At 40.3% G+C, this 22,767-nt stretch overlaps 2 protein-coding genes across 7 annotated transcripts in view; one reads left to right on the plus strand and one right to left on the minus strand.

Annotated features, from left to right (window-relative positions):
• Positions 1 to 22,767, plus strand: part of OTUD6B (OTU deubiquitinase 6B) — a 1,944,790-nt gene that overhangs the window by 277,397 nt on the left and 1,644,626 nt on the right. The gene's annotated exons all lie outside the window — the stretch shown is intronic.
• Positions 1 to 22,767, minus strand: part of CCHR11.PART0H11orf97 (chromosome chr11.part0 C11orf97 homolog) — a 348,538-nt gene that overhangs the window by 258,300 nt on the left and 67,471 nt on the right. For 4 of the 5 annotated variants that reach the window (XM_044088037.1, XM_044088039.1, XM_044088036.1 and 1 more), the window contains one exon: positions 18,740 to 18,841. The exons of the other annotated variant lie outside the window; for it this stretch is intronic. In XM_044088037.1, the coding sequence (XP_043943972.1) occupies positions 18,740 to 18,841 (102 nt within the window). The remainder of the gene's footprint in view (positions 1 to 18,739; positions 18,842 to 22,767) is intronic. 5 annotated transcript variants of the gene reach the window in all.

The raw sequence follows: 22,767 nt of genomic DNA on the forward strand, positions 1-22,767 counted from the left end.
TGTGAGCTAGGTTAGCAGTTAAACTGAAGTGGAAATTAGTTCTTGTCTAGAAATCAGGTAACGAGGTTTGGGAGATCCAGAAGCTTTTTATATGAAATGAGAATATTCTGTTATTTGTTTGCATTTCACAGGTATGTGGTTCAATTTAGATGGGATCACTTTCTTGAAGCTCCTTTCTCCTGAGATGAACCTCATATTGCATTAGCGAAGTATTAAAAAAACATTATTACGAAATTCCATATCCAGATGCCTTTACCTGTATTTTCTTCAAATATCACAAAAAGGGACTGCAGAAAAGAAGATTAGTAAAGCAGACGTTAAAAAAATAGAAGTTGAAGTTATGGAGTGCCTGTGAAGTGAAGGATTTGGTGTAAAAGGTGTTACATCACAGCATGATGGAGTCAATCCCCAAAGTTAGGAGAAGCAGGAAGATCAGGAGATATCTGAAGAAGAAATATGGACATGGGAAAGAAAAAGAGATTTAATATGGTGTAATATTTATGCAAAGTAGAAAGCAAAACTAACCAATACAAAAAGAGCAGCACCAAAGATATTTGAAAAAAAAAATACAGGCAAAGGAATCCGGACATGGAAAACTTTACAATACAAAAATTAAGAAGATAACGAGGAAAAGTAGAAAAGTAGAAAAGGAGATTAGTAATGGAGAAGATAAAAATATAGAAAGTGAGGTTATGGATTACCTGCGAAGTGAAGGATTCAGTGTAGAAAATATTCAGAAAGCACCACAACAGGATAGAGCAACGGATATCCAAATTAAGGGGAAACCATTGGAAAAGGAAGCAATTTGTCAGCTGCCATATGAAGATATTTTGGAGCCTTCCACAGGAAACCACTACAAATGTTCACTTGAAGCTAGTCAGCAGGGGATAGAACAGGAAATTGTGGAAACTATGATGCAGTCAATGTTGAGGAGTGATAGGCCAGTGAGTTCCCATATGACAGAACAAAGGATGGCACAGGATGAAATTGAAGAGAATGTGCCACAGGAAGATGCTATAGAACTTACTACAGAATGCCTGCAGGAAATGGAAAACAAAAAATGTGCCCTCAGTTTAGAAGAAAATAAGCTAACAGAAGAGTTGCTTGATTTAACAGACATAGACATATTAAGATCAATAAACAAATATAGACGAAAAGCCACCAGCTAGACAATAAATATCATTTAATGACGAACAAAACTTGTACAGCTAAAAACGTACTTCGAACAAACTTAAAACGCCAAATAGAAACACCTAAGAACAAGAATATAATTCAATGTGAGCGCTTTCGTTTAAATATTTTAAACTTCTTCAGACAAAAGACATCTATTACATCACTTCCTTTTATAACCTTCACAGAAGATTGCGCCAAAACCAAATTCAAATTGGAGCATGCTCAATAGCTAAAAAATGGGAAATAGAATTTCTAAATATAATTCAAGGAATGCGTAAACAACAGTAATTAAATACTATAAAGGCAATAATAATACATTATATAAAAAATTTAAAAACTAAATTGGCCCTATAGAACTTCTTTCATTTAAGCCTGGCATACAATCAGCTTGTAATTTAATTTGCCAGGTAAGTTCTCTTTCTTCCAAAATTAAGTTCCATGGGGTTCTTTCTTCTATTTCCACTTGATCTATTACCATATAATTAAAATTATGATTATTACATTCATTTATATGTTTTGCTAGCGCGTTATTTAATTTTTTTATTTTTTATGGCATATTCATGCTCATAAATTCTCTGAGTGAATATTCTCTCAGTTTTTCCTACATAAAAGGAGAAACAAGAATTACAACTTGCAAGGTATATATTAATCGTGACAGAGAGATTGAAATAAAGTTAAGAAAAGCCTCTAATTGGAAAGCCCCTGGCCGAGACGCAGTACCTAACTTTTGGTTAAAAGTATTAACATCTTTGCACAAAGATTTAGCCACGAGTAAGAACTATTTATATGCATATCCTGAACAGACACCAACTTGGCTAACAACAGGAAAAACAATGCTCCTACTTAAGAGTGAACCTGCAAGCTACCCTAAAAATTAAAGACCAATAAATTGCCTTCCGATGACGTATAAATATACACAGTAATTGATGCCCAAAGACTTTATAGACTTTATAGTCATTTAGAAGAAAACTCAATTATGGCAGTAGAACAAAAGGGCAATAAGAGAAAGGCATTTGGAACAAATAATCATTTGTTGTTAAATAAAGTCATATTAGAGAACTGTAAAAAGGAGAAGAATCTAAGTACAACATGGATTGACTATAAAAATGTATATGATAGTATCCCACATTCAAGGACAAAAAGAGTACTTAAGATACAACCTACACTGATTGACTACATTACCATGACCATGAAACAGTGGCAGACCACTTTGCAATTAAGCAATGGTAAAGGACAAATTATTATCCCAGGTATAAAAATTCAAAGGGGGATATTCAAGGGTGACCCTCTGTCACTGCTGCTATTCTGCCTTGCTCTTAACCTATTAAGCTTTCTACTTAACAGCTTAGGCCATGGCTAAAATTTGGCTCTTAGAAAATAACGAAGTGTAAAGACTTCTCATCTTCTCTTTGTCGATGATTTAAAACTGTATAGCTCATCAGATGAAGAACTGAAAGCACAACTGCAAGCTGTCAAAACTGTTTCAGATGATACAAGAATGTCATTTGGTCTTGATAAATGTGCAAAAGCAACCTTTAAAGCAGGAAAACTGCAGCACCAGGAAAACATCAGTTTGGGACAAGAATGTGATATAAAATAACTTGAGCAAGAGGAAGTGTATAAATATTTGGGAATTGATGAAGGATCAACAATAAAACATGAACAAATGTGAATATAACTTAGCAAAGAGTACTTTAGAAGACTTAAATTAATCCTTAAAACAGCGTTGACACCTAAGAACAAAATCCAAGCTTTAAAACAATTTTCTCTTCCTATCCTAACTTGCAGTTTTAGAGTGAATGACTGACCCCAAAACATGTTGGATAGATTAGATAGGAAAACAAGAAGGATGCTTCATGCTCATCAAATGATTTATAAAAATCAGTGCATACCAAAATTATATATTCCCCGTTCTGAAGCAGGGGTGGGCCTCCTTGAATCTGATTACATGTATAGATCTGCAGTTGTGGGACTCCACACTTATCTGCTGACCTCACAAGACCCAAACATAGTGAATGTTTTGAAACATTAGGAGAATAAATCTAAGATGACTTCTTTGCTTAATCTAGCAGAAGCGTATCGGCGTCAAGCAAGTATGGAAATCAAAGCAGAAGTAGATAAAAATCAGGCAGCAACTGAATGAGCCAGAATACAAAATAAATAACATAAGGTGAAGGACCAGATGAGAAGGCAAGAAATGTGGAAAATGCATAACTATAGTTACAAGTATAGAAAACTTCCTGAAGAACCTCATCTTGATCAGGAATGGATGCAGGAATGGTTAAGGAGAGGCAAATTCAAACCAAGAGATGAAAGATTAATGTTGGCAGGCCAAGACAGTGGGCTACAGTACACATTGGTTTACAAAGTCCATTGACCATGTGGTTGAAACAGACAAATGTGGGTTTTGTAAAACTGAATTGGAAACAGTCACACACCTCATTGCTGGTCGCGACATTCTAATGGCAGAAGGACTGTATACTGAAAGGCATAATAATGTGGCAAGATTGTTGCAATGGGGATTGTGCAAACATTACGGTATTGAAATGGTTGAAAAACACTGGAAACATGAACCACAAAAATCACAGAAAATGATGAAATCATCCATTATCAACAGTTCAAAAGATAGATGCTAGAAAACCAGATACAGCGGTCCATGAAAAAAAGACAAAAGTAGCATTTATCATTGAAATTGCCACACCCAGTGACTAGAGTGTCTTATATACAGAGAGAGACAAATTCATAAAATACCAGTATTGGCAGGCAGAAATGAGAGCAATGTGGAAGAAAGATACTGAGACTGTCCCAATAGTAGTAGGGCCAATGGGTCTTATAAAAAAGACTCTACAATCATATTTAGATATGCTACCAATACATGTAACTGTACGAATTGCAGAAGGAGTCACTACTGGGCACATTGCGAGTGCTGCAAACAGAACTTCTGGCTGATATCAAAGATTGAAACAATACTAATTTCATGAACTTTAATAGTACTTTGACTTAGGAATGGGGTCTATTCCCATCATGGAATTAGAAACCCAAAAGATATGGAGAAATTAAAAAGTCATGAAACCTTTATCTTGACTTTTGAGTGAGTAAGAAGAGGGTTTTGTTTGCATTTTCCTTCTAAGGGATGGGCAGAAGCAGATATTTAGGAGTATGAATACAGTGGATGATAATGAAAGGATGGTGTGTGCTGTGACAGGAAGGCAGTTGGCCTGTAGTAAAACTCAATGATGTTCTAGCTATGGATAAGGTTTAAAAATATACAAATGGCATTAATGGCTGTTCACGTGCTGTTTATATTAAATGGTAGATTGTTACACAGTCTCAGAATGCAGTATAAAAGTAAAAATATATTTTACATTAATCAGTTTTACTAGTATATTCAAATGCAACACATTTTTTGATGTTCAAGTCTTTCAGAACATAAAACATTGACCAAAGCAGGTCAGCTCTTAGATAAGTACACCAAACAAATATAAGCTCTAAATAAATGATAGTCTACAGAAAATAAGAAATAAAAAACAATGATAGTGTCTTTTCAAGTAATTAAATGAATCATATTTGTCTCTGTCAGTCTGGTGTCACCAGAATCAGTCATTTTCATTCCTGCTTCTTTTAGTAAAAAGGGTATAAATGCATATTCCTTACTGTTAGTTCTAGCAGAGGGGAATTGATGATAGTTATGTAAAGCAGAAATAGATCAGAACTATAACTAATGATACTTATGTAAAGCAGCAATAGATCAGAACTGTTTTATAAAGTGAAGAGGACTGTTGATGGGGTTACTATAGTGCTATTATTTGTCGGGTGAAAAAAAAAAGATGTATTTGCCCATCTGTCATTCACACATTAGATGCATTTCACTGTTAAGAGGCCACCTATCATGAAATTATGCTGGCCTAGCCATTAAACTGCATACAGATTTGGCTGGTCTTGATAATCCCACTCTAAATGATACAATGTTTACCCATAATGCAAACAAGAATGGTTCCCACTTCTTTGCTGACATATCACATCACTTTTGTGTTCTGAATAAGTATTTAACTAATCCAAGGACAGAGTTTGGCTTTGAATGATTTAAATTGATTTACCAGTCATTTTTTTTTTAATTTATGATATCCTATCCCAATGTGCAAAAATGTGGATGGCTGGATGGATGGAAGGATGGATGGATGGATGGATGGATGGATGGCTGCATGGGTGGTAGTACGTATTTCCTTTTAATTTCAAATTCCTTGCATAAGAAGGTCTTGTAGGCAGGCTCTCTATACATAAAAAGAAGTTATCTACTTACCATAACGTTCCACCTGTGTTGTCCATTTTCATTCTTCCTCAAATAATGGGCTCGGATCTGAGCCCTCAGATTAAACTTGGCCATTGTAAAAGCTTGTGCATCCTTGAACTCTCGACCTTCTCCCTTCTCCAGTATGCACCAACCCTTATTTCCTCAGCTGTTGTTTGCAGACTATAGCAAAACACTAGACACTTTACTCTTATGGAAAAAAATCTTAAGCAGTATTATAGCAGATAAGGCTAGCATAAAGCTATATCTGGAGCCATTGAATGCAGGGGGAAGATCTAAAAAAAAAAAAAAAAAAACTTGCTTTATCCATTCACTCTTCCAGAAAACACTGGTTGGGGGGTTGGTGGGTGGGGAGTTGAGGAAGAATGAAAATGGACAACACAGATGGAACATTATGGTTAAGTACAAAACTTTTTATCTGATGTTATCAATTTTCATTCTGTCCTCAACTGATGGAACAGAGTCCCCAGCTACTGGCATCCCATGGTGGGCTCAGGGAAGGATATTTCTAAGCACCATTGAGCCAAATGATGCCCTATTTCTAGAAATTAAGTCCAGTTTGTAATGAGAGATGAAGGCGTGAGGTGTAGCCCAAGCTGCTGCTGCACAAATATCATCCATGGGGGCTCTTGAATGCTATTAATCTTGTTGAATGAGCACACAGCTGCATAGGCAAAGGCAAGTTCAACTTATTGTAAACAAAGGAAATGTAATTAGTAAGCCATTTGGCTCGGATACTCTAGGGATACTCTAGCCATATGCTTACCTATTTACTTATGGTCAAGGAAACAAATAATTGATCTGAATTTCTGAAGTCTTTTGTCTTGTATAAACAGAAATGCAATTGCCTATGCACATCCAATAAATGCAAAAAATATTTATCTTTGCTTGTATAGTTTGGGAAGAAAACTGGTAGACTGATAGACTGGTTGATGTTGGAATCTGATATTGCTTTTGTAAAAAAGGATGCATTTGTTCACAAAGTAACTCTATACTTATGAAAAATTAGGTATGGAGTTTTTATCAACAGGGCCTGAATTTCTGAAATCCGTCTGGCAGAGGTAATGGCCACCAGAAACAAAGTCTCCCAAGACAGAAAAAGATCGCAAGTATGTGTAGATTTGAAGGGCAGAAGGACCAAAGCTTGCATTACTAATGTTAAGTCCCACAGAGGAGTAGGATCTTTAATGGAGGGTCTCAACAGATGTGTTCCTCATAGAAAGGCTTTACAAAGTTTATGGGGAGCAAGGGAAGAGCCATCGAGACCAACATAGAAATTAGAAATCACTGCTAAATGACCTTTACTGTGTAAGAAGTGACCCCTTGATTAAAAAGCAATGACAAGAATTCTAGGATAGTATGAACTGCAGCAGAAAAGGGTTCCATATTACTTTGAAGTGCCCACTGTACAAATCCTTTCCATTTGCTAGCATAAACTTTCCTTGCAAATGGTTTGAGTGAAGATAAAATCTAATGGACAAGGGACAACAGCATATGTTGTTTGGCTATTACTGGAAATGGAGAAACCAAGCAGTCAGCTTGAGGTTTGGAAGGTCCAGATGAGTCATGTCTGTCGGGTGAGACAGCAGGTCTGGAGTTGGATCCAGAATCCAGGGTTGATGGATCAAATGAGGCCAAAGGAAGGGGAACCAGATTTGTCGAGGCCAAAAGGGTGCAATGAGAATGACTTTGCTTTTCAACTTGGCAGCTTTCTGAAGGAATTTTGGTATTAGAGGGACTGGGAGATATGCACCGGGGGGGGGCAATCATGGAGAACAGCATCAGTCAGTGACTTCCCCTGTGGGGGGATGAGGCCAAAGTAGCTGCTGCACTTGTTGTTTAGGGGAGATGCAAACAAATTGCAGCAAGGCTGGGCCCACTTGTGGAAAATCATTTCCGCTAATTTCTGGTCGAGGGAACTATTCGTGAGGTAACAGAATGCACCTGCTCAGTTTGTCTGCTAGCACACTAGACTTCCCCAGAATGTGTGTTGCTAAGAGAAAGTGGAAAAAATTACTCAACTGCCACACCCTTTGTGCTTCTTCACATAGGGGCTATGATATGGTTCCTCCTTGTTTGTTGATGTACCAAACCACTGACATACTGTCTGTTTGTACTGCAATCACTCCCAGTGAAAGAGCTTCCTGAAAGGTTTGCAACGTTAAAAGTACTACTCTCAACTCCAGAAGGTTTATATGCAAATGTGCCTCTTTGGGGATCACATGCCTTGGACTGTCTTTCATCAGGTAATACCCCCCACCCCAGCTGGGAAGCATCTGTGGTCACTATAGCCTTTTAATTGAGAAGGGACAAATAAATGGCCTTGTAGCAGTTGTTCTGAGTGGGTCCACCACATCAGATCTTTCTTGCATGAGTTGGCAATTCATATTCCAGCAGATAAAGGTATCTGAAGTATTGGTCCTTGAGATGCCAGCATCCATTGAAGAATCCTCATGTGGAATCTGGCCAGCAGAACAAAGGTTATTGCTACCACCATTGAACCTAATGCCTGTAGGACTTAGCAAGCTGGGACTGTGGTACTGCAAAGAACCTTGCTGACTTGCAATCTGAAGAGAGGAAGGGAGACTATTGTTGATCTTGTGTTGAGCAGCACTCCTATGACCTCTATAGTTTGAGTTGGCTGAAGATCTGATTTATCAAAATTTATGATTATGCCTAACCATGCACAAGTATGGATTACTTCTTCTCTTGCTATGATAAGTTGATGCCTGGTCAGGGGAGAGTTGAGTCAGTCGTCTAAGTAAGGAAACACCCAGAATCCACAAAGTTTTAAGTGAGTTGCTACCACTGCCATGCACACCTTGGGGGCTGTAGTATGCCCAAAGAGCAGTGCTCTGAACTGGTAATGACTGGCTTCCACCCAGAAGCATAAAAATTTCCTGGATCTTCTGTTCATTTTTATATGCTAGTACTCATCCTGGAGAGCTATTGAGCACATCCAGTCATCCTTTTCCAAAACTGGAAGAATGAACTGAACTGTGACCATCCAGAACTTTGTCTTCCAAAGCTGTTCAGATTGCCGAGATCCATAACTGTCCCTGTCCTCCAGTCCCCTTTTTTTTGGCACTAAAAAGAGTCTTGAGTAAGTTCTGGATGCTTTATGGTCTGGGTGGACCACTTGGGTGACTCTTTTGTTTAGCAGCTTTTGTATTTGAATGGCTGCTTGTTCCCTGTGACTAGGTGGAACAATATATCAACTCTGAGATCGCACTTCACAGAAGAAAATGGCAAACAAACCATTGCATGCTTCATGACTGCCTGTTGCAACCTTAGTCATGTTCCCTTTTAATGTACTATACTACAACATAACTCATCTTAGTTTAGTGAAGTGCGATCTTGGAGTTGATATATTTAAGTAGCAGGGGGTGTGGGGTGCTGGGGGGCTTGCCCCCTGGTTATAGTTGGTTTAGACTGATATGGTTTGTCTTTTATTTGTTTCTGTATGTATTTCTGCTGCTGTATAGTCACTGCTGGTGTCCTGTATGTTTTTCAATATTATGAGATTCAGTATTATGAATTTTCAGTATTTTGAGCTTTCGAGATTTTGAATTCAGTATTTTGAGATTCAGGATTTTGAGCTTTCAAGATTTTGAAGTGAACCTGTCCTGGAAAGATCCTTGTGATTTCTTGAACATCTTTCCACCACCTCAATGATTCCTTGAAAAGGATCTTTAGGGAGTGGAAAAACTTATGCCCATGGCAGAAAGGGTCTTTCCATTCTTCTTATACCTGGACAATGTATCTTTTACTTTGGGGCCAAAAGGACAGCTGCTGTCAAAGGGAGCACTGATGAACGTAGACTTATAAGGCTCTGCGACATCACCCAAATGCATCCAGGCATGTCTCTTAATGGCTATGCCTGAACTCACTGCCCTTGAGGTTCTTTATGCCATATTAGAAATAAGTCTCTTGGACCAGTTGGAAATGGATTGTAGGGTCACCAGCTGGGAAGTGACGGAATCTTTCACCTCTTCAGACATGGTTCCTGCAAGGGTACCTGAAAGTTACTTAATCAGATCCCTCTGAAGTCTAGTAAAATGTGCCAAATAGTTCACAGACCATAAGGCAAAGGTCACTGAAGCATAGACATGCTTCTCTAATCTATTCATCTCCTGTAACTCCTTGTCAGGAGGATGAACTGAGGTACTTCCATCAGCAAGTTCCTTTCTGATGGCTGCCTCCATGACCATGGCATCAACAGGTGGACCTTTTGACCAAAACTGCTTAGTCTCCGGGGGGGAGGGTTCATAATCTTATCAGGCTTCCTGGAAATGGGCTCACTGGTGTCAAGTCCTTCCATGCCCACTGCTAGACCAACTCCAGGTACTCGTCAGCAGGCAAGATCACCCAGGAAGTAGAGGGGCCAGTACAAAAAGCCTCCAGTAGCACAGATTCCTCAGACTAAGGATTACTGGGCCTCCAGCAGCCTCTCTGTTTCAGGATCTCAAGGATGTCTCTGAATGAGTCATCATCAGGAGGTGACCATGGGGACCCATTGCCCTCATCAAAATCTAATCCGCGATGACAAGTTCAGGGGAATCTATATGCTTCCTCTTGCCAGTCCTCTTGTTAGGGACCTGTTCGGTGGAATACTCTGGGGAGGTATCAGAAGAGGAGGGAATATCCTGGTGGGAAGTCTGGGGTTTTGTTATCGTTTACCTCTGTAAAGAGGACAGTTGAGACTCAAGTCACAGAGGTGGAGCAGAGGTAGACATAAGATCCAATGGGGGAAGCACCACTTGGGTGTGAGATACAGACAGAGTTCTCTCTAAAACCCTAAAGGCAGACCATCCTGAAGAAGGATAAGGACCTGGATCCAAGAGGCCAAGTTTCTGATCTCTAATCCCATCCTGCTCCAATGGCAGCTGCACCGAGACCAAAGTCAGACCCGAACTGACCACTGCCGAGGCTCCAAGATGCAGAGACAGCTCCAAAACCTTCTGAGTCAACTGCAGTACCTCAAACTCAACAGGGTAGAATTGGCTCGGAGAGCTCTCCAGATCCAGCTGGACCAAAGAGCTGAGAGCAAGTTTCAGATCTAGGGATACAAAACTCCTCTGATCTGAAGCAGACGGTGCATGACGACTTGGATCCGAAGGCTCGAAAACCTGGATAGGAATCAAAAGAGGAATTGATAGTGGAGGAGTTGTGAACATATGGGCTTCCTGACCCAATGGGGTAGGAGCCAAAAAAGGGCAGGCTGGATCTGTGCTGAGAGAATCTTACTCACTAACCTTTCTACATCTTCTTCAGTGAGACTTCTAGATGATGGGGTGGATACAGCCAAAGGAGATTTTGGTCTTTCCAAAAAGTGAGAAGGCACTCTAGATGGAACCAGGTCCAATGAATGTGAATACCTTGTTTTAGGCAGAGTTGGTGAGGTAGATATCTAATCCGAGGTCTACATATCCAATAAATCTTTGCTCTTCAGAGACTTCAGATCTGAAGAAGTTGTCAGATCCAGAGACTTTTAGTTGGACTTAACAAATCCGAAGAAGAGATTGGATCCAATAATGTTTTTCTTCTTCATAAAATCTGAAAGAACTATAGGATCTGAAGAAGTTCTTTTCATGGATTTTTTCCAAAGACCTGGAGGATGCAGGAGAGATGTCTTCTTGCATTTTTCCTTGGATGTTCCAGATATAGCTTCATCAAATGATGAAGACAAAAGTCCCTTTAGAATAAGTTTATTTCTGAGATTTACTAATGCTCTATTGTTAACCCAGCCATTGGGGATTCACAAGCCAGTGCATTTCTTTGTGCCGGTCCCAAGCCCGGATAAATGGGGAGGGTTGCGTCAGGAAGGGCATCCGGCATAAAACATTTGTCAAATGAGATATGCGGAAAACAATACAGATTTACATACCGGATTGGTCAAGGCCCGGGTTAACAACGACCACCACCTATACTGTTAGCCAACAGGGTGCTGGCGGAAATTGGGCTACTGTTGGCTGAAGGAGGAAAAGAAGAAGAAGAGGGTGAAGGCATGCCCGAAGGCAGGAAGAGAAGAGAAAGGTTAGGAGTGTGGTAGTGAAGGTAGGAACTTTGAATGTTGGCAGTATGACTGGTATAGGGAGAGAGCTAGTGGATATGATGGACAGAAGGAAGGTTGATATATTGTGTGTGCAAAAGACCATGTGGAAGGGAAGTAAGGCCAGGTGTATTGGAGGTGGGTTCAAATTGTTCTATCATGGTGTGGATGGGAGGAGAAATAGGGTAGGGATTATCCTGAAGGAACAGTATGGCAAAACTGTTTTTGAGGTGAAAAGTGTCAGATCGAGTGATGTTTATGAAGCTGGAAATTGATAGTGTATTGATGAATGTTGTTAGTGCATATGCTCCGTAAGTTGGGTGTGTGATGGATGAGAAAGAAAAATTTTGGAGTGAGTTGGATGAAGTGGTGATGACTGTACCCAAGGGTGACAGAGTGGTGATTGGAACAGATTTCAATGGGCATGTTGGTGAAGGTAACAGAGGAGATGAGGACATGATGGGTAGGTATGGTGTTAAGGAAAGGAATGCAGAAGGTCAGATGGTAGTGGATTTTGCAAAAAGGATGGACATGGCTGTGTTGAATACGTATTTTAACAAGAGGGAGGAGTAGAGGGTGACATACAAGAGTGGAGGGAGCTGCACACAGGTGGATTATATCCTATGCAGGAGGGCCAGTTTGAAGGAGATTGGAGACTGTAAAGTGGTGATGGGGGAAAGTGTAGTTAGGCAGCATAGAACAGTGGTCTGTAGAATGACGTTGGTGATCAAGAAGAGGAGGAGAAGTGTGAGGGCAGCACCAAGGATCAAATGGTGGAAATTGAAAAAGGGTGATGGTGAGCTGGAGTTCAGAAAAAGAGTTAAGACAGGCACTGGGTGGCAGTGAAGAGTTACCGAACAGCTGCAGAGCTAGTAAGGGAGACTGCTAGAAAGGTGCTTGGTGAGATCTGGACAGAGGAAGGAGGATAAGGAGACCTGGTGGTGGAATGAGGAAGTACAGGAGAGTATACAGAGAAAGAGGCTGGTGAAGAAGAAGTGGGATTGTCAGAGAGATAAAGAAAGTAGACAGGAGTATAAGGAGATGAGGCGCATGGCAAAGAGAGAGGTGGCAAAGGCTAAGGATAAGGCATATGGAGAGTTGTATGAAAGGATAGACACTATGGCGGGAGAAAAGGACTGGTACCAGTTGGCTAGACAGAGGGACCGAGCTAGGAAAGATGTGCAGCAGGTAAGGGTGATAAAGGATAATGAGGGAAACGTACTCACAAGTAAGGAGAGTGTGTTGAACAGATGGAAAGAGTACTTTGATGGGCTGATAAATGAAGAGAATGAGAGAGAGAGAAGGTTGGATTATGTGGGGATAGTGAATCAGGAAGTGCAACGGATTAGCAAAGAGGAAGTAAGGATAGCTATGAAGAGGATGAAGAATGGAAAGGCTGTTGGTCCAGATGGCATACTTGTGGAAGCTTGGAGGTGTTTAGGAGAAATGGCAGTCGAATTTTTAACCAGATTGTTTAATGAAATCTTGAAAAGTGAGAGGATGCCTAAGGAGTGGAGAAAAAGTGTTTTGGTACCGATTTTTAAGAATAAGGGTGAGGTGCAGAGCTGTAGTAACTACAGAAGGATAAAATTGATCAGTCACAGCATGAAATTATGGGAAAGAGTAGTAGAAGCTAGGTTAAGAATGGAGGTGATGATTAGTGATCAGCAGTATGGTTTCATGCCAGGAAAGAGCACTACATATGCAATGTTTGCTCTGAGAGTGTTGATGGAGAAGTACAGAGAAGGTCAGAAGGAGTTGCATTGTGTCTTTGTGGACTTAGAGAAAGCATATGACAGGGTGCCTAGAGAGGAGTTGTGGTATTGTATGAGGAAGTCAGGAGTGGCAGAGAAGTATGTAAGAGTAGTACAGGATATGTACAAGGGTAGTGTGACAGCGGTGAAATCTGCAGTGGGAGTGACAGATGTGTTTAAGGTGGAGGTGGGATTACATCAATGATCAGCTCTGAGCACTTTCTTATTTGCAGTGGTGATGGACAGATTGACAGCCAAGATAAGACAGGAGTCCCTGTGGGCTATGATGTTTGCAGATGACATTGTGATATGTAGTGAGAGTAGGGAACAGGCTGAGGAGACCCTGGAGAGGTGGAGATATGCTCTAGAGAGGAGAGGAATGAAGGTCAGCAGGACTAAGACAGAATATATGTGTGTGAATGAGAGGGAGGATAGAGGAATGGTGAGGATGCAGGGATGACAGTTAGCAAAGGTAGATGAGTTTAAATACTTGGGATCAATAGTTCAGAGTAATGTTGAGTGTGGAAGAGAGGTGAACAAGAAAGTACAGGCAAGGTGGAGTGGGTGGAGAAGAGTGTTAGGAGTGATTTGTGACAAACGAGTACCAGTAAGAGTGAAAGGGAAGGTCTACAAGAGGGTAGTGAGACCAGCTATGTTATATGGGTTGGAGACAGTGGCACTGACAAAAAGGCAGGAGTCAGAGCTGGATGTGGCATAGGTAAAGATGTTAAGATTTGCACTAGGTGTGACGAACTGTTACCTATTTCATCTTGTCGAATTGTTCATTAATACAAAACCAGAGAGAGAGAGTGAGAAAGTTCATAGGTTCATAGGTTCATAGGTTCATACTAGGCTATCTGCCCAAGGGCATTTATAAGCCTTTTAGTTTGAATAAAAACTATGCCTATCATTTTGCTGTGCCTCTGTCAAGCAGTGACACTGAAGTAATCCCTGGGGTATATCTGCAATCTCCCATCCATTGGTCAAGATTCCTCTTGAACAAGGCCAGAGAGGTGCTCTGCCTCACATGTGCGGATTTTTGTTCCACAGCATAGGGAGTCTCTGGGTGATGAATCTGTCCCTCCAGCACGTTCTATTTATAACCGTGTCAAGGTTTAAGTCTCCGCCCTTGTGGTTCTGAGGGATCTAGATTTTTGAGGTGAAGCATATTCATCAAATCTGGGTTTGACATGGCCTTATATGTCAGGCACAGGTCACCTCTGCGCAAGCGGTATGAGACTGAATAGAGCTGGAGTTCTTTCACTCGGGCAGCATAAGACATATTTTGAGACCCTTTATCCTTTTGGTGAGGAACTTTTGGGGCCTTTCAAGCTGCAGCAGGTGTCTGGTCAGATACATTCCAACGGGCATTGTACTCAATCATAGGTCTAATGAGTGATGAGTACAGGGGACGATGACCTCCCTTGATCTAGATGTGAATCCCTTCATGATCAGGTGCGTGATATAGAAGGTTTTCCTAACTACTTTAGCAACATGAGTGTCAAACGAAAGGCTACTGTCAACCTGGGTCCCCAGATCTCTGATGACTTTTTCTGTGCTCAGTGGATTGCCACCTATATGGTAGCTAGGGGTAACCTTGTTTGTATGACTATGCATTTTTGGCGTTTAACTTCAGGCCATGGCTCTGGCACCAGTTATCTGTTTCTGTGAGGCCCTTCTGGAGGATATCTGTGTCAGATGTGTTTTCGACTATGGCGCCCAGTTTGCAGTCATCTGCAAACTTTGTCAGCTATAACCCTCCTGTGTTTGCTTGTACTTCAGAAAAGTAGATGCCGAACAAGAGTGGACCCAGGACTGAGCCCTGTGGGACACCACTTGTGACAGGCTTTGAGTCTGACATGGCTCCAGCAACTCTGACCCTGTGGGTTCTGTCACTTAGCCAGTTTGCAACCCATCTTGTGATGTATGGGTTTACATTCAAGCTGATGAGTTTTTCGATGATACCTGAGTGGGGTATTGTGTCAAGGCCTTTGCCAGGTCGAGGTAGGCTGTATGGACTGCCTTTCCCTCATCAATGGCCTTGGTGACTGTCTCGAAAAAGTCAACCAAGTTTAAGAGGCAGGATCTGCCTTTGACAAAGCCAAACTGGGTTGGATCCAAAGTCTGCAAGTTCCCTATGTCTTTATTTATGAGTTCCATTATGATCCTCTCCATGGCTTTGCAGATAAGGCTTGTCAAGCTAATGGGGGTAATTTCCAGGGTCTGTGGAGGCACCGCCCTTATGAAGTGGGACCACAGTCGCCGCCGCGCCGCCACTTTGAGGTACGTATCCTGAGGTGAGGCTAAGATTAAACAGCTGTCCTAACTGTGGGTTTAATTCCTCGTTGAGTTCATGAAGCACACAGCGGGGACACCATCCGGTCCCATGGATGCTGTGTTTTTGCCTTAGTGAGGGCAGTTCTCACCTGGGCGTTGGAGATGTTTGGGGGCTACAATCCTCTGGAATAGATATCTCTCCTTTTGGGGAGTTTGCACTGAACCTGTCAGCCAGTATGTTGGCAATGTGTGTAGGTTCAGTAATTTTCACATCATTTTGAACTAATTCTGAGCATATCTGGGAGTTTCCTCCTAGGTTTCTAACATAGCTAAAGAAGGCCTTATGATTCTCTTTAGAGTCCTTGGCGATTTTTCTCTCAAAATTTGCCTTGGATGATTTTATGAGAGCTCTTAGTTTTTTACTTATAATGATCAAAGGTGTCTTACCTTTCAAGGATTTTGCTCTATCTTGTAGTAGCTTCCTCCTTTTGTTGTAGAGCTTGTTTATGGCTGAGAGGAGGGAACTGTTACTGTTTTACTTCGTTATAATACCTTACTAATGTGGGAACCAAGAATGAAAGAATTGTCTGTTTTCACTTTATTGCGTATGCTCAGCAGAGAGAGAGAGAGAGACAGAGAGAGAACCGTTACTTGTTTTTTGTTCTCAATAGTTTTCTACTATGAGACCTGAGAATTGTTACCTGTTTGCTTGTATTGCAACAGCTCACCAGAAGGAAAGATGCTGCTCACAAAGGTGAGACCAGCAAGCACTAAAAATTGAAAGTACTTCATCTTTAGACTGTGACTATAGCTGCTCATTCCTGCGACACCAAGAAAAACAGGAGATCTATTACAAGAACAGTGGGCTATGATAAACTTTCAAAGTTATTTGAATACTTTTTCCATCTGTCATTACTGTAATCAGTTATCGTACCTTCCACCTACTGAGTTCTTCCTACAATAAACACCAGTTTATAAGAAATGAAAAGTGATGAATACATCTGTTTGTTACAGTGCAGATTCCAGCACTTGCTGCAACTGTTTAGTATCAATTTATGAGCAGATAATGGCATCTGGTTTGCAGTTTTCAGCATACTTAGTCAACCACACTTCTGGGACACTGGCTTGAATGTCTGAAAAATGCCAAATGAATGAGGATCTAGGAACTATGTGAATAATTTCATTTGAAACTTGAAAAGTGCGTACTTGGCACTAGTGAGAATGCAGCCTAGTATGTTGTCTGGGTCCATGGAAGTATTATTTTTAGTCTTTAAAAAGAGTCATTAAAAATGTAATTTCAGGAAAACTAAATCTTCATGGATAGTGGTGGCAAAGATGGGGTTTAATGGGGGTAAAGTCAACACTGATCTTTTAATGCCAATATACTAGCTATATCCTTGGAAACAAAATGTGTGATATGGATGCTCAGTGCATTGTTGGACATTATGACTTAACTCCCTGATATAAATGAAGAAAGATCTATAACTTCCATTAGTATCTGTATCAATCATAGGCTGTTACACATTTTACATTTTCTAAAGTGTGCTCTAAAGTTCATTACTGGCAAATTGCATTGCAGTCTTGAAGCAGGGTGATGGGCAGTTTTTACAACTTGCCATTATTTTCCATCTTTAACAAGTTCCACCTGTGAGATTTTTTTTCATGAAATTGCCATTTTATTTAGGTCAGGCAGATACTGATTTTTCTTTGAATATGCTTAGGTACTGGTAAAAGTTAGAAGTGAATGCAGCACCCCTTTTGGTTGAGTCCATTTGCAGGAGATTGTTATGAATTTAGCCAGTGTTTTCTACAAGCTGAAGTATGTTAGCCATGGACAAGTCCTTAATGACGGTCTCATTTTGAGGTAGGATGGTACTAATTGCCCTGATGGAGAAGATGATTGATTAGTGATCAGATTTAACCAAAGGTGAGGAGCTGTAGAGTGAGTACAGGTTTGAGCTTATTTGGGAAGGACCACATCAAGGAAATTAAAGTCTTTAGTGGGTAATGTTCCACTTTTGTTTAAGCATATTAGTAATAACTTAGTTTAAGAAATGCTGAGCCTATCCATTTTTCCAGGAGTAAATCTGTCAATCAGTGTTTGGGTAAGTGAAGTACCCTGGAAGGAAAGTATCTGGTTTGATATTTACTCCCCTCTGATGGCTTTAAGGTAATTTCAATGAATGTGTTGTGGTGGGTGCTTTGATGGAGATTTACAGCTAGCAATGAAGTGACAGTTGGATTTGTTAACAGGGATTTGTATCTCTAGATGCTCCACTTTAGAGTCATGGGTGATCTGACATGAGATAATAATACAGATACTCCCCCACAGTTCAGTTACATGAGAACCTAAAGCCATGATACTTAAACCCCGGTATAGATGGACTGCTTTCATTACTCTGAAACCATGTCTCAGTAGTTATAAAAATATGAATTTCTTCAAGACTCCTATTACTGATGCTGTCTGAGTTTCAGTTTGCATTTGATATGTTGGAATGTCCAGTAGAGGGGGCTCTGCTTAAATAAAGATACTATGGGGCAGGAAAAATGTAATCATTATGTGGATTCCCTTGTATGAGAAATGTAAGCCATCCCAGAAGAAACAGGAAGGTTTATCAATCACCTCATTCAAGGATGACACATACTGGATTCTCTTAGAATTAAATAAAAGGTCATTCTTTTCCATTTGTCTCTGGAAGTTTCTGCAAGACTTTTGCTTGCTAAAGTATAGTTTCCTTATAATGTACTTTATTAACTAGATTGATAAAAGACCTGACAGTGATGATGACAAGGGTATATACCATTCTGCCAAATTTTCCATCATTCTTGATCTATTTTGGGGGTTAGGGTTGCCCAGGTCATTCCTCTCATTTATATCCGCATGAATTATATCAGCCACAACTGGGTCAGCCTTTTGGCTAAGAATGGACCTGTTAGATGACACTTTATAAAGCCTATATATTAACTTTAGAGTTGGTGGTTTAAGTTAGATTCTTCTTTTTTTTTCATTCTGATAATTGTTTTGTAGTATCCTAGAATTAATTAATAAAAATCAAATCTGTTCACTTGAAAATACAGCTACAGATTCTACGGGATCAACCTAGTAGAGAAAAATTAAACTGGATATAGAAAGACAAAAAAAAAAACTTTTTACATCACGTTGTACATACTAACCAGAGATTACATTCTCTGTCTGAGTTGCCTGCCTCCAAGGATGACATTCTTCTATATGATCGTAAACTTCTCTTGGTTGACCAGTGTATAAGAACTTCTTTCCTGTTTTTCAAAAGAATTCAGACATCAGATAACTGATCAGACTTTGCTTAGAAAATAAAAAGTAAGAAGCAGTTAATGTATTTAGTTGAATAATAACCTTCTGTTTAGTCCAGTAAGCTGTTAACTCCAATTTTGGGGCAGAACATGAGTGCATTGTAAACCAGAGTTTAAGGTGACAAATATGCAGGTTCTACATAAACCCTACAGCATTATACAATGAACAAAAAAGTATAAATCAGCTCCACTGACCATAAGAATTATACAATAAACAAAAAAGTATAAATTAAACTACAGAACGAACTGGCACCCTCCTAAGTACCATGTTCAATCATAGCCTTACCTCAGGCTTTGTGCCACTGAATGGCGCACAGCGACGGTTATCCCACTCCACATAGGGGGAGCCACCACAGACCCCGGGAACTACCGCCCCATTAGCCTAACGAGCCTGGTCTGCAAGGCCATGGAATGTATCATCATGGAACTTATAACAAAGACACTGGTAATCTCCAAACTCTGGACCCTACTCAGTTTGTGTTTGTAAAAGGCAGATCATGTCTCCTAAACCTGATAGACTTCTTTGAAGCAGTCACTAAAGCTGTAGACGAGGATAAGGTGGTTCACACAGCCTATCTAGATCTCGCCAAGGCTTTTAACACCATCCCCCACTCTGGAATTATAGATAAACTCACTAAACTAGGTATAAATCCCTATGTCACAAGATGGGTTGTCAATTGGCTCACTGACAGAACCCACACTGTGAAAGTAGCAGACTCCAAATCCGACTTCAGACCAGTGACAACTGGAGTACCACAGGGTTCAGTCCTGGGTCCTCTCCTGTTTGGTATCTACTTCTCTGAAGTATAGACTAACACAGAAGGTCTTTGGCTGACAAAGTTCACAGATGACTGCAAACTAGGAGCCATAATCGAAATTCCTAATGATGTGGACATCCTACAAAAGGGCCTCACTGAGACAGATGCCTGGTGTCAAAGCCATGGCCTCAAGCTCAATGCCAGAAAGTGCACTGTCATCCCCAAAACTCTGTACCCATGAACTACCACATAGGTGGTAGTCTACTTAACACTGAAAGTGTGATAAGAGACCTTGGGACACAGGTGGACAGTAGTCTCTCCTTTGATAATCACATCGCCACAGTAGTCAGGAAATCCTTCTACATGGCACACCTCATCACAAAAGGTTTCTCATCCAGAAAAAAAAAAGAGGTCATTGTTCCCCTCTACTCGTCACTCATTAGAACCATTATAGAGTATAACGCCCCTTTTGTTATGTACCTCACAAGACATCTACAACAACTGGAAAGGCCACACAAATACCTCACAAAGATGATTACCGGCCTCAAACAGATGCCCTATGCAGACCGTCTCAAAAAACTGCAGCTTTACTCCGTCGCATATCACCTACTCAGAGGCGATCTCTGCCTAACATACAAAGCTATGTCAAACCCAGAGCTGATGGACATGCTCCACTTAAAGAAATCCCAATCCCTCTGAGATACACGCTCTAGGGATCTAAACCTGATCACCACAATAAACAGAACATGCTGGAGGGATAGATTCCTGTCCCAGAGACTCCCCATACTCTGGAACAAACTACCTAGCTATATCAAGCACAGCTCCTCATTAGCACTATTCAAGAAAAACTTGATAATTGGATGGGAAATAGGAAATTCTCCTCTGGAATCACTTCTGGGGTTCTGCTCGACAGTGGCACAGGAAAATAATTTTCTTGGATGGCGAAAGCCAGGGTACCTTTTTGGCTAGGCTTATATAGGCCCTAGGGTCAATAGCCTAGTACCTACCTATGAACCTATGAATTGGCTCCACTGATCATAAGAATAAATGCAATGCATTTACTTAATCAAATTAAGGTTCTACTGCATTAAGCTGGGGTCTCTAATTTTCGAGTAAAATATAGGTACACTATGAAACAGAGTTTTAAGTTGACAGACATGCCCACTAGAATACTATACAATGAATAAAAAAGTGCATGCCAGCTCCATTTAACATAATCATAAAGCCATGACTGTGGCCTGGCTAGCCTAGAAGCAACTAACACCCTGAGTGTTGGAGGAGCCAGCTGGTGAGATTAGGAGATAGCAGCAAGAGCTTGTTCACCCACCCTGAAGACAAGATGGTAGCTTAGAGTACTGTTATGCTGACACCCAATGCATGCTGGATGCTTGCCTCTTCCATGCAGCACATAAGCATTGTAGCTATGATGAGCACATGCAAAAGCATGCTGCAGATTGTGAATGGTTTTGCAGGACCCTCTCCAGTTAATACACAAATTAAACTATCAGAGGGAGGTGTAATGGACCAAAACCTCTGAACCCCCTCCAGGATATTACCTATAGGATCATCTTTTCCTCAACCCTAGTGCCCTTGAATACTGTGAAAAGAAGGGGAGGAAATGAGCTAAAGGAGGAAAAGGCTCGGTGGTTTACAAAAAGAAAAAACACACTAAGAAGCAGTATAAGAAAAGCTTGTAAATGAGTGTGGTGTAGTGTAGAGTAGTGTGAATAGGTGCCAAGAATAGAAGAAAATAGTCAAAAATAACTTAACAGTTCCCACCCTTAAACTTTAATGGCGTCCAAAACTTTCGTCTGACAGATGTTAGCCACTGAAAGTACTCTCATGGAATACAATAAAACAACAAAAATATTTATCAGTTTTGTGTGTTGAATTCAACAATGTATTACTGAGTCTTTCTGTAAAAAATAAGATTCAAGATACTAAGCCTGAAAAATACACAACAGCACAGGATCTTATCTGAGTCTCACTTCCTCCATGGCTTCCTACAACACCTTGTATTTCATATATGGATCAGATTTTAGCACTAGCACAGATATATGTATAACATACCTGGCTGAGAAAGTATAGGCATGTAATATTCCCATATCACTTGATTAGTCATCACTATTTTTTTATTTGGCTTACTGATCTTGTGAAACACAATGAATCTTCACCATCTTTCTTAAACAGTAATATCTACCACGCCATGCCTCATGTCAGTGGCATGGGTTTTATGCTCCATCTATAAAACTTGCACTAACAGTCTCTCATTTCAGTTTTCCTGTTTGAGAAAGCCTTTATCTTAGTACTGATACTGATACTTACAATAAATAAAACAAGTTAATTTATTAATTGAGACACTACAAATACAAACACAAACAACTATATTCATAGCTCTGCAAGCTATAAAAGACTGGAAGAGAGATGATATCCTGAATCTAAATGGAACTCTAGCTGGTGGAAGAAGAAGTAAAAGTGTTTATTAACTAGTTGTGTTGTTGTTTGTCTTTGACTTTTCCCTGTTAGGGGTCGCCACAGCGGAACTCCGGTCCACTAATGATTGGCAGTTGGTTTTTATTATTAACTAGTTATGTCTGTTCTCAAAATCCTATTCAATAAGGTGACTACCTCAAACAACAATATAATCTTAATTAGAGACAGTCATGTGAGTAGTAATTACTAACTTCTGGGGATAACCCAAAATAAATCACAAGGCAGTCAAGAGCAGTGAACAGTTACTTGACCCCTATAACACAGCTGTGCCAGTGCCTGCCTTGCCTCTGCAGTAGACACCTAGCTTATATTGTTTACAAAATGTATGCACAGTTGCACACAGTGCGGTTTCTAGAAAGTGTTGCATACATACATTTCTAAAATATGAAGCACAAATGAAAACAGCCATTGGAGTAGATTCTAACAATTCCTTAAAGGGTTTTCTTATATTTAGTATAGCAAAAAGCAGTAAAAGTAGTTTAGTTACCCATCAGCTTAGAGTAGCCCATTGAATACTGGTCTCTGCTTCACAGTTCCAGGGTCTGGGGTTTCAGTCCTGACCTCCAGTCACTGTCTATTTAGAGTTTGCATGTTCTTTCTACTCCTCTGTGAGTATTTTAC

The sequence above is a fragment of the Protopterus annectens genome, chromosome 11.part0 (assembly GCF_019279795.1).
Source record: "Protopterus annectens isolate FY-2018-M chromosome 11.part0, PAN1.0, whole genome shotgun sequence".
Taxonomy (NCBI): domain Eukaryota; kingdom Metazoa; phylum Chordata; order Ceratodontiformes; family Protopteridae; genus Protopterus; species Protopterus annectens.